The sequence below is a fragment of the Lepus europaeus genome, chromosome 15 (genome assembly GCF_033115175.1).
Source record: "Lepus europaeus isolate LE1 chromosome 15, mLepTim1.pri, whole genome shotgun sequence".
NCBI classification, from domain to species: Eukaryota; Metazoa; Chordata; class Mammalia; order Lagomorpha; family Leporidae; genus Lepus; species Lepus europaeus.
The window spans coordinates 46,417,836-46,430,403 of NC_084841.1; the positions used below are offsets into that span (position 1 = coordinate 46,417,836).

The following is a 12,568-nucleotide window of genomic DNA, read 5'->3' on the forward strand; positions in this document are numbered from 1 at the left end:
CACACCCCAGATGGCCCCAATGGCCAGGGATGGGCCAGATTCAAGCCAGGAGCCAGGAGCTTCCCTTGGGCCTCCCACATGGGCGCAGGGGCCTCCACTGCACCTCCAAGGACATTAGCAAGGAGCTGGATCTGACGTGGAGCTGCTGGAACTCGAACGGGTGCCTATTTGCGATGCCGGTGCTGCGGGCAGTGGCTTCACCCACTACACCACAACGTCAGTCCCTCTAGTATACGTTTTAAGACGTAAATGGTGGGAAATGTTTTATAGATAAAGGGAGAGACCTACAAATGCAGATTTTGTTGTTCTTTATTTTTAACTTTTTTTTTTAAAGGAGACTTGGTACTGTGTCTGTGAAGACTCAAAGAATACAGTTACAGTTACTATTTCTCTAACTCAATCCCATCCCACAGATGGAAACCTGGACTTGATACTGCATTTTCTTCTCGGAGAGGAGCAAGTGGGTTAAATTAAAATCTTGTAAACATTTTGAGTGATAACAGAGATGACCACGCCAAAGATGACGGCCGTGGTGACGAGGGTGGCAGATAATAATGTCATCTTGTGTTTTCTTGCATTAATCAGTGAGCACTTCTCACACGCTATCTTGTTGTCGCCTGACGGCAATGTTTGTTAGAAAGGGATTAGCCTTGCGGCGCTGGCACACCGGGTTCTAGTCCCGGTTGGGGCACCGGATTCTATCCCGGTGGTCCCTCTTCCAGGCCAGCTCTCTGCTATGGCCCAGGAAGGCAGTGGAGGATGGCCCAAGTCCTTGGGCCCTGCACCCACATGGGAGACCAGGATAAGCACCTGGCTCCTGGCTTCGGATCAGCGTGATGCGCTGGCCGCAGCGGCCATTGGAGGGTGAACCAACGGCAAAAGGAAGACCTTTCTCTCTGTCTCTCTCACTATCCACTCTGTCAAAAATAAATAAATAAAATTTTAAAAAAATTAAAAAAAAAAAAGAAAGGGGTGTGGATGTCACTATATACATTTCCCAGCAAGGCAGGAGTATTCTAACAAATTACCAGCAACTCAATGACAACACAGGTCACGGGCTGCATGCTCTCCTACTTCCTTCAGTGTTCCAAAATTCAAATCATTCCATTGGGAGCCCGTGTTCAGAGTGTAGACCCCGAGCTTGATGCCAGGGATTCTGTTCTGGCTTGTCTGAGAATCAGTCTTTCTGGGCCTTTCTCAAGTATCCCTTGGGGATTCCTTTACTCTGGCAGGCTGGGGAAGTTTCCTCCCTTGGAACTTGGGACCGTGAGGAAAGGACACGGGTGGGAATGCACTTTGGAGACATCTAGGTCCTCTACTTACCCAGTAGCTCTGCTAATCAATGGGAGGCTACGTTATGGTCTTGTGATGGGTAATAGACAAGACTGCTGCCCCACCCAAGAGGTCTTACTATTCTCTGAAAATGCAGTCGGCGCTCGACTGTGGCAACCTCTTATGACACATCATTAGGCAGTGTCTCCTCAGTGCCTTTTCTAGGCAAGGAGAAGCAAACTGACAAGTGAGACCTAAGAAATACGTAGATGTTTGTCAACAGATTCTACGTAAAATCTGCTTTTCTTGTTTATCAGTCACCATCTAGAAAGGTCCTAAGTGAAATCTAATAATAATTAACATGCATGTGTGCCTATTGTCCATAAAGCATTTCAAGAACTCTTCAATACAGAAGCATTTTCTATATTATAATAGCCTCAAAAGCAAATAATTTTAAAAATTTCATTACATTTTTTACATACATAAATAGAATACCATCTTATCTAGCATTTGCGTTATTTTCACCTTTTACGCATATTCACAATGCTGTGATGAACATCTGTGTGTACATGATTTCATTTCTTCCTCACTTCCCAGTATAATTAACACCCAAGCTTTCTCAACTCTGTCTCCGAAAAGAGTTATGGGTCTATCACGTCATCTCCTCACATCTGAACTCCAATTCAGAGCCACAGAATCTTTATCATGGAAGAGGCCTACACTGGTTCACATTGCTGTTATTCAAGAATGTAGGTGTACTCCTCTGATTAAAAATGACTGATGATGACTCTCCATCCCATAAGAGGAAGTCCACTGCTACACAGGCCTGGGATGCTACTGCTTTACCCTACTTGGAGAGCCTCATGTACAGGTGCTCCCACACACATTCAACCATACTTGTCTGTTACTGTTCCCAGTCCCTATCTGGACAGGCATTAATGTCTCTGTATCTCACTCTGGCTGGTCTCCTGGTACAGGTCAACCTTCCCCTAACCACATGGAGAACACTACATTCCTCACAGTTTAGCACAGAGTTTTCCCCAGGTATTTGCTGCCTACTTCAAATACCTGTACTTGAAGAGGTCTAATTCATGGTGCTTTTTTATTTCTTAATCATTCATAATTCCTCCTCCCATAGATTGTATGTTATGTGAAAGCAATGATCACATTTTACTCATCTACTTTGTTGCAGACAATATATAATAAGGTACATATTTGTTGACCCAGTGGGTAATAACAATATTAATACAATGATAGCAATAATTATAACTAAATTTTGTTGAATACCTTCTAGGTACCAATCACTGTGCTAAGCAGGACTTAGAATTTACTGATGAAAAAAATTAAAGCTTAGAGATTTTAATTAAATTGTCAAAAACAGGATTGTAAGAGGAAAGCCAGGTTTTCACTCTATGTTGTTGGACTAAATCTTTTTGCTGTGTTGACTAAATGAATATTTAATTATTTCAATTAAAGTTATAACCAAATCAGACACTTTGTCACGAGATACACTTCAATTATTCTCCCCCATAATCAGAATATATCACTTGTTTTCACTGTTTAGAAAACCAAGCATAACTTCAATTAATTTCTGTCAAAAAGTCACCATCAGACATGGACTTTTTATAAATAAATAGGAGAAACCCCTAAAGGAAAGCCTAAGAAGATCAAACTGGTAAATTGATAAGGAAAGAACTGGACTGTTACTGCCCTAGAAAGATCATAAGTTTAACTAGTAGTCATCCTTCCTATATTTAAGCAAAACCTTTTTCATGTAGAGATATTGTAAAAGTAACCCCCTTTAGCTTAAAATTTTAGAATATCTGACAGTCATGAGATGTATTAAATAAAAAAGCAAAACAAGCAAAAACAACCCTCTAAATAAGACACACATGATCCTTATGAATGTTTTATTAAAGCTGTTAAGCATAATGTATCATGAGCATTCTCCAATCACATCCTAAGAAAGGTTACTGAACACTCATTCTCTGCAGTAACTGAAGTGTTGCCACAACCTTCACTTTTATGAAAGAAAAAAGACACTGGGCAGCTACTGCCTGCTAGTGGCGGATGAGGATGGTGGGGCTTCTCTGCCAGGGCTTGGCCCCCTCTTCATGCACAGACCTCACACACATTTGAGTTCAGAGTCACCTCAGGGCTTGGCCTTCTTTATGTTACTCCTGCCCCCAACTCGTAACTAGCTCACTTGCTCTCTCCCTCTTTCTCTCTTTCCCTCTCTCTCTCTCAGACACAGAGCCAAGTTCTTCCATCTGCTGGTTCGCTCTCCAAATGCCTACAACAGCCAGGGCTGGGCCACACTGGAGCCAGGGGCTGAGAACTCATGGTGCAGGGACTCAACTACTTAAGCCATCCCCGGCTGCCTCCCAGGGTGCTCATTAAGCTGCAGTGGTGAGCGGAGCCAGGATGCAAACTCAGATGTTCTGATAAGTGATATGCGCTACCCAAGTAGTGGCTTAACCACTGTGATGAATGCCACCCCTATGTGTATTTCCATTTTTTAAAATATTTATTTTATTTGAAATGCAGAGTCACAGAGAAGGAGAAAAAGAGAGAGAGATTTATCCACTGGTTCACTCTCCAAATGGCTCCCATGACCAGAGCTGGGCCGATCCAGATCCAAAACTAGGATCTACTAGTAGCTAGGAGCTACTTCCAGGACTCCCATGTAGATGCAAGGGCTCATTCGGCCATGCTCTGCTGCTTTCCCAGGTGCATTAGCAGTGAGTTGGATTGGAAGTGAAACAGACTGGGCTTGAACAAGCATCCATATGGGATGCAGCAGCTTTACCCACTACACCATAGTGCCAGACCCTATTTTTTTAATATTATATAGATTATATACAAAATATTAAATATACTTTATTTTAAAATATCGAATATTTTAAACTAATATTATATAGAAACACTCAAACAGACTTAAAGGGCAGATCTAAGCAGTAGCATCATTACAGTCACCATGAAATAGTTGCATAGTTTCTTTCCTCTAATAAGCTCAAAGCATTGAATGATTAGCTCCGGTAATAAAATATTTGTCCCAGCTAAATATCTTTCTTCTTGCTTTCTCCCCTTGGATTTTAGCACAAAGAATAAACATAAGATTTTCTTTTCATCCCATTTTGACTGACTAGTATTTGGATAGTTTAGTTTTTAATCCTCTACCTACTGATTGACTAAATTCTATTTAGAATGTGCCCTTTTTAAGAACAAAGTCATAAATATTCAGGGTAAGAAAACACAAAGCGGAATGGAGACTACACCACATTTTTTTCTGAACCAGTTCAGTCTGAGTTGATGGACATTACCGCATCATGTGTCTCCCTCTACAGGAGAGAAGAGGTAATCATACTAGTTTTATTGCTTGGATATAAGACCTTGTATTTCCCAAATCAAAAGCCAAAAGTCCTTTGCCTTAGACTGTATCTTTCCACATCTAGGATATAGCCAGCGTAGAATAAAAAGACCCAACTTAAAGGACATGTCTAAAGTTGGGATAATACATTTTCTAATTTTCAAGTTCATGTACAAATACTCCAATGCTATATCTATTACTTAGAAATTAACATTCTTCAACACTTTTATTTCCTCTAAAACACACACTTCCATGAGACCGAAGGGCACCTTTTTCTTATAAGAGTGTAAGAGGAACCCTGGGTTCAGAAAAAGGAACCACATGGGGCTGGCACTGTGACGCAGTGAGTAGAGCAGCTGCCTGCGACACTGACACCTGTGTCCCATATGGGCGCCGCTTTCTGTCCTGGCTGCTCCACTGCTAATGGTCTGGGAAAGGCAATGGAAGATGGTCCAAGTGCTTGGGCCCATGCCAACCCCGTGGGAGACCCGAATGAAGCTCCTGGCCTGGCTTTGGCCTGGCCCAAGGCAGGCTGTTGAGGCCAGTTAGGAAGTGAACCAGTGGATGGAGGATCTCTCGCTCTCTCTGTCTCTGTCTCTCTAACTATGACATTCAAAATAAATAAATATTTTTTTTTTAATTTTTAAGGAACCACATGCTTATTCCTGGCTTTGCTACTAAGCAGCATTTTCTCTCACAGGTCTCAGTTTTTTCCTCTTTAAAACAAAGAAATCTAAGTAAATTTTTTCAGAGCTATTCTTGCATAAAAATCCTCAAGTCAAAGGTGATTAAATGAAGTTGAAACACACTCAACATGATACTGGGAAGACATGACAAGATTTCCTGGGATGGCTGCAGAACCTTTTTCTTTACATTTGAATGCAAAGTGCTCAAGTGAATTGACTGTCCCATACGGTGATACAGCTCAACTCCCGAAACAGAGATCGTGGTCCCAAAACATGTTTCGACACACTGTAGCTCTGGTGCACACACCCACCAAGAAGGCGAATACTTACTCCAAATAATGTAGGGATTTCTGAAAGCATCTTGTCAGTATGAGTGAAATGCACACAGAAGCTGACAGACATTTAATGACCTCTGCCACCTCTATGCTTCAAGTTTTTAAATCAGCCTTGGGAGCAACCACAAACAAATGTGAGCCTGGGGCAGAGTTGGAGGGGGCCCTACTGGGACTCTATCCTTTCTGTAACCCTTGAATTCTCACAACAGTCCTGAGATTTAGGCAAAAGAGAAAGACTGGGTTCATGCTTTGGCTCCGAATGCTACCCACCATCTTTTGTTAAAGCATCAGAAAGAACAAACAGACATTTAATAGCCTCTATTGTAAATGTACCTTTAGAAGCTTTATTGTTAAAGAACTGTTAGATCACTTTGGGTCTGTATCTTTACCTATTATATATGGAAATAAAAACTGCAGTGACTAACATGCTTTCATACTAATGGAAAATCAAACTTTGTTAGCTTTTGTACGTGTCAAGTAGAATAGTCTCAATGAGGGGAAAAGGATATTGTGAGTTCAATGGGAGAAATCTTTAGAAAGCATGGCATGACATCATAGTATGATATATGCAGACAGTTGAAGTTCTTTATCTTCTTTTTTAGAGTTTTACTTATTTATTTGAAAGGCAGAATTACAGAGGAAGAGAGAGAGGTCTTCCATATGCTGATTCACTCCCCAAATGGCTGGAATGGTCAAAGCTGGGCTGATCCAAAGCCAGGAGCTCCTTTCGGGTCTCCCACATGAGTGCAGGGGCCCAAGCACTTGGACCATTTTCTGCTGCTTCCTTAGACACACTAGGAGGGAGCTGGATTGGAAGTGGAGCACTCAGCTCTTGAACCGGCAGCACCCATATGGGATGCAGGTGGAGGCTTAACCTGCTATACCACAACGTGAGCCCCATTAGTTTCCGATGTAGATTAAGATATTTCTATAGCCCATTGACCCTAGGCTTCAGGTCAGGAGCTTGAGGGTACAACTGAAGCCATATGAACCTTCATTTCCAAACTTTATACCTCATGGTTTGCTCAAGGATTGCTTCAAGATCTCAGTATTATATAAAGGTTTCTAAGATCTTCTATGGGGTCTCTCACATGTGTCTGGGACCAAGTCTGAGCCCTCTGAGTGCAGCCATCTCCCCATTAATCTGGGCTGGGCAACTGCTAGAGTGGCTGAGCAGCCACCCAGACCCCTGAGCATCCAACTGTTTCTTGTTGGACCCAGAAATTTGCACTGGAACCTGAAGCTGAGCCTCTGGGCGGGGGGCCCCGGCTCACCTGTGAAGCCAGCTCATGTGTGACCTGAAACTAGAAAAGGTTTGGGGACCAAAATAGCACTGCATTCTACTGAAAACAAAGTCAGTCTTGCTTATTACAAAAATGGCGTGAGGAGCATTTGCAAAGAGATAGACTGCCCAGCCCAGGACTGGAGACCAGATTCCCCGCAGTTTGTCTTACTAGGGCCCCAGGCTCACGTCCACAGAAGACTGGTTCATCCCACAACATGTTCAGAAAAGTGCACAGAGACATGGGGACATGGCTCCACACCCTCTGCTTAGTTCAGGCTCATTTATATTGAATTTGGGTTTCTGAAGACATTTTTTTACCGAATATCTTCCTGGAGCATAGATTTTTATTGTTCATCTCTCAATCAATGTGAAGAACCAAACTGGTGAACTATATACAAGGAAACATTAAACAGCTCACGGAAAATGTAATTAAAAGATAATGTGCCTTTTCCATGAACTTTTTGAAGAACCCTTGTATATATTCTGAAACAACAATTGAAAATAATCACCAATAAGATCATGAAAGAGAAACATGGAAAAGAGAGCCAATGATTTAATATTCGCTGAAACACAAGTCCCATTTGATAGACTCTCTAAAGAGAAAACATTAACTGGTTCAGAATCAACTCTGAGGGGACTGGCATTGTGGTACAGCAGCTAATGCCACTGCCTGCAACACTGGCATCCCATTTGGGCACCTATTCATGTGGTGGCTGCTCCGCTTCTGATCCAGCTCCCTACCAATGGCCTGGGAAGAGCAGCAGAAGACGGCCCAAATGTTTGGGCCCCTGACACCCATCTGGGAGACCTGGAGGAGGCTCCTGTCTTCTGGCTTCAGTCTGGCCCAGCCCTGGCCATTTTGGACAACAGTGGAGTGAACCAGCAGATGGACAATCTTGCACTCTCTGTCTCTCTATCTTTCTCTCTCTTTCTGTAACTCTTTCAAATAAATGAATAAATTTAAAAAAAAAAGAATCAACTCAGATGTGGTAACTGTAGGCATGACCAGCTGACTGGACATGATAAAGTCAAACTTCAAGCAAAGTTTACTCCCAAATAACTAGGTAAGTAACTCCTCAGCATAGTGTGGGTTAGTCTAAGGAAAAACTTTGAATCAAATCAAATATTGGTCCAGTTTGGAGAATCTCTTTCCCAAGCATTTATTATAATGAAACAGTTAGGGTTTCAAGTAATGATTATATTGGTTCAATTTGGTTTCAGGTTCAGCAAAATGAGACCATGCATTCTGTTTTTGGTTCAGTCAAGGTCAAGTCTCCTGTCTAAAGCAGACTAATAGGAATTGGGATAATTTATTTTTACACCTCATCTTCCCCTACACTTTGCTTTCCCAAGCATCTGTGGATTCTCTTTTTTCAATCCCAGTGAACCTTTCTGCATTGTATTAAAACTTCTCTTCCCTTCCAAACTGAATTTGTTCTTAGCTGTAATAAGGATTACTCAGAGCTACTTCCAACACACATTTGGGATACTGATTAAGTAAGAACCCTTTTATGATTTCACTTTCATTAAACTAAGCTGCCACATAATCACATCATACCACATATAAACCACCAAGCATGGAACCAAAATATTTACCATTTTGTAGCTAATGTTACCTCTAAAAATACAAATGACCAGAGCAACGCTAAACTGAGCACAAGCACAAAGTTGCAAGGTGAAAAAAAAAAAAATGACACCTCAGTCAAGATTTTCCAAGCAACAGCATCAATAGACAACTTGTGAGATCAGGGATTGAAATGATATCATAGAGAAGAAAAACCTTATTTCATTCACATGTCATAATTACGGTATAAAACTGCTGTTCACACGATGTTGACCCTTGGGAGGTCCAGCCTCTTCCTAAACACGCGAAGAATAAGCTCCCAGACCCTTCTTACCTGTTAGGGTGGCTTTGTTGATGGATGGTTGGTTGCACATGGGTGATCTTCTGACAAAGAGAGAAAAATGTAGAGAAGTAAATATTGGTGATTGTTGGTTTGCAGATTCCCTGAGGCATTTCTGATATGGCATTGCAATTTAAAGGATTCTTTTTAAGTTATGATATGCAAATGAAGATGCTTGCAGGCTATCCAGTCAAGTTCCTGGGCACCCTTGGTATGATGGCTCAGGCCACATGTGTCAAAGAAGAAAACTGCTAAATCTCATGTCGATAGGCTTTAGAGTAAGTGCAGTACAGTGATATAAATGTCTCAAGGACACCATAGAAGCAAAATTCTTATTCATTGACTATATTCAATTAAGCCAGGACTCACAGAACAAATACAGACTTTCTGAATTAGAAAAAGCAGTCAATCTACAAGCTTACATTTTTGGCACAAATCTTCATGATCACCTTACATTATCGGATGTGAATGACTCCTTGTAAATTATCTTACAATTAGAGAAACTATTCAAACTTTCTCCTTTCTATCTTCTTACACTGAGAAACATCTCTGAAAGCTTTGTTGGGGAAGTTTGAGACTTCAGAAGTATTACAAACGAGGGCAGAGGAAGCTCATCAGCGGCCATGGTATGAGTGCATCATGTCACTCTACTCCATGTCCCCTGGGGAGGCCTGAAACCAGGACCGGTAGTGGCCTAAGAGGGCTCTTTCTGAGTTTCAGGGAGGTAGACTTCACAGGGAAATACTTCAAAGCAACAGAACTTCAATAGATTCTATTTTGTATTCTGTAAGTTTTTAGTGGTTTTTCATGCTCTATGATTGTAAACCCCTTGAGGAAAAACAAAAACAAAAATCACGCTATATGATTAACCTGTATTTCCTATAGAGCCCAGAACGATGTATCCAGAATTCAATCCGTGCTTCATAAGTCATGTTGAATAGACTATCATATAGAGAATGTGATTTATGGAATGTTTGAAACATAATTTTCTAATGTTATTTATAATTGGCCATTTAAAAAAATATACTGCTTTTGGGCCGGCCCCGCTGCTCACTAGGCTAATCCTCCACCTGCGGCGCCGGCACACCAGGTTCTAGTCCCCATCGGGGCGCCGGATTCTGTCCCTGTTGCCCCTCTTCCAGGCCAGCTCTCTGCTATGGCCCGGGAGTGCAGAGGAGGATGGCCCAAGTCCTTGGGCCCTGCACCCGCATGGGAGACCAGGAGAAGCCCTGGCTCCTGGCTTCGGATCAGTGCAGTGCGCCGGCTGTAGAGGCCATTTGGGGGGTGAACCAACGGAAAAAGGAAGACCTTCCTCTCTGTCTCTCTCTCTCACTGTCCACTCTGCCTGTCAAAAAAATATACTGCCTTTAAAAATCCTTTAAGAGGAGATACATTTAAGGATGTCAGCAAAACATCTGAGTTTTGTTTGTGTGTTTTCACTTCTACCAGTAACCAACAGGGAAGCACTCAGTGTGCTAAAGGGGGCACTTCCGGAGAGTTTCCTTGTTCAGTCCTCCTAATGAACGGGACTTGTGGTTCTCCTTTTACCAATGAGGAAGACAAAGCTTTAGAAAGTTGAAAAACGTGTTTAAAGTGGCAAAGCTGAGATGTGAACTGCAGCACCTTGGTTCTGGGGCTTGTACGCTGGCCTGTGGCCACATCTGTAGATGCTTTTGTGGAACCAGGATGGACAGCTACACGCAGGTGCTCTTCCAATGCACCCTGCTGGTGTGACGACTCCCTCCGCAGGACTGGGAGACCCCTGGGGGAAGCAATCTGGTGTTCTGCAAATCCTTGCTGGCTCCACACAGCCTCGGGTTTCACTTCATTGCTCTTAAGTTTACTGACATCAGTTTGAGATTTAAATTTTGTTCTTGATTTGAAAATGCACTCAGATTTTGAATAATGGGAATTTTTGATTACAAAACAAAAAAGGGAAATTTGAAGTTGATAAATATTTCATAAAACTAAAAGGTTAATGCTTCATTTATTTGTTTGAGAGACAGAGAGTTCCCATCCACTGGTTCATGTCCTGAGTGGCCGGGGCTGGGTAGGGGTTGGGCCGAGGCAGGGTTACAGACAGGTTGGGAGCTGGGAACACTATCCAGGAAATTACTTGAGCCATTCCCTTAGGAAGCTGGAATCAGGAGCAGGGCTGTGCATCGAATGCAGGCCCTCTGATGTGGGATGCGTGTGTCTTAACTGCCATTGGAACTGCTAGGCATTGATTGGAACTGCTGCTCTTAAATAGCTTTGGTCCATATCCTAGTAGCTATCTTCTTGCTGAGAGTTCAATATTCCAGTAATTTATGCATTGATAGTTCCTTTGTAGTCCTTGTACTGTAAGAACTGATACTGTCTAGGGAAGTTCTCAAGCGAATAATTTTATACTACTGCATAGTTTTGGAAAACCAAAAGTTGGTTGCCTCCTTACTATTTCTTGTTAACATCAGTATGACAGCTGGCACTTGGGAGCTTGATACAAGTAACAGCAAGCAGAAATTATCCATATTTTGATCTGGGGTTAGACTGATGCATCATGTAATAAAGACTAGGCCGGAACAAGAAAAAGCGAGGGTGAGGAAGCGGTGGCAGGTTAACAGACGTCAGCCATGCGTCAGAGTGCACGCCCAAGGGGTGGGCTTTTGGTGCAGTCTGCCTACAATCCTTTCCTGCAGCACATAAGGCGGCAGACTGTGCAGGCCTGCGAATGCACCTTCCACAAACCCAATGGTGAGTCTGGAAAGTTTCCGGGGCCCTGGAGTGCACAGCAGGCCAAGTTCTAATTCCCCCAGAGTCATCAGGTGATGAGCCAGAGTCATGTCCCCGAACAGAACACAGCCTAGCAGGGGACACTGAATCCCACTCTTCTGATACTGGAGGGAGCTGTCGCAGTTTGCAGCAGTAGAGGAGGCACAGGCATTGTCCTCAAGAGAGGCCACCCTGGCCTTCACCTAAGTTCACCAGATGACATTGTTGGCCTAGATGTCACCCTTGGCACTGCACAGTGGTCAAGGCTGGTCAGGAGTTGAGGTGTCAGCTGCGGTTCCATATCTTCCTCTAGCTGCCTCCTCCCACTTGAATCTGTCTGCCTCTGCAAGTCGGCTGCAAGCGTCTATCTTGCATAGCACGGGCCTCAGACCATCCTCGTGGAGACAGAAGAGCCAATCCTGCTTGCCTGCCACAGTTTAAATGCTGGTACCCATGTGACCGTGGCTAAAGGAAGCTTAAAGGGAATTAACTACCTGTTTGCCTTTCAAACTGGTTTCTTAGATGAAATTTGACAGTAAAGCACTTGAGAGTGATAATTAGTAATTTCATTCCCTCCTGTGGACCTGAGATTTTTCTAACTGTGTGGACATTGTCCCTATAAGCTACCAAACCCCCAAAGCCATGATCCCATATGGCCATGCAGTATGGAAAATGTGGTCGGCATGAGTGGCACACCCTTGGGTTGCACAGGCAGAATGACCACACTACGCTTTCAGCCAACAAGCATCTGCAGGGCCATCACTCTGTATTTTGCTAGGTCCCAGGAATGAAACAGTGAGCGAACTAGCGCCCCTGCTTACCAGGGGTTGACATGGTTAAGAATCATCCCACCAAAAATATGGGCAAGAGGAGCACAGAGAGACAGGTGCTAACATAGGCATTAAGGACAGGGTGCAGTCACATGGAAACAGGAAGGCCTGGCAGCCGCTGTGGGGCCAGTGGGT

At 43.1% G+C, this 12,568-nt stretch overlaps 1 protein-coding gene across 4 annotated transcripts in view; it reads right to left on the minus strand.

Annotated features, from left to right (window-relative positions):
* Nucleotides 1–12,568, minus strand: part of PDE4D (phosphodiesterase 4D) — a 1,616,992-nt gene that overhangs the window by 200,869 nt on the left and 1,403,555 nt on the right. For all 4 annotated transcript variants that reach the window (XM_062212022.1, XM_062212021.1, XM_062212023.1 and 1 more), the window contains one exon: nt 8,847–8,896. In XM_062212022.1, coding sequence (XP_062068006.1) covers nt 8,847–8,896 — 50 coding nt within the window. The remainder of the gene's footprint in view (nt 1–8,846; nt 8,897–12,568) is intronic.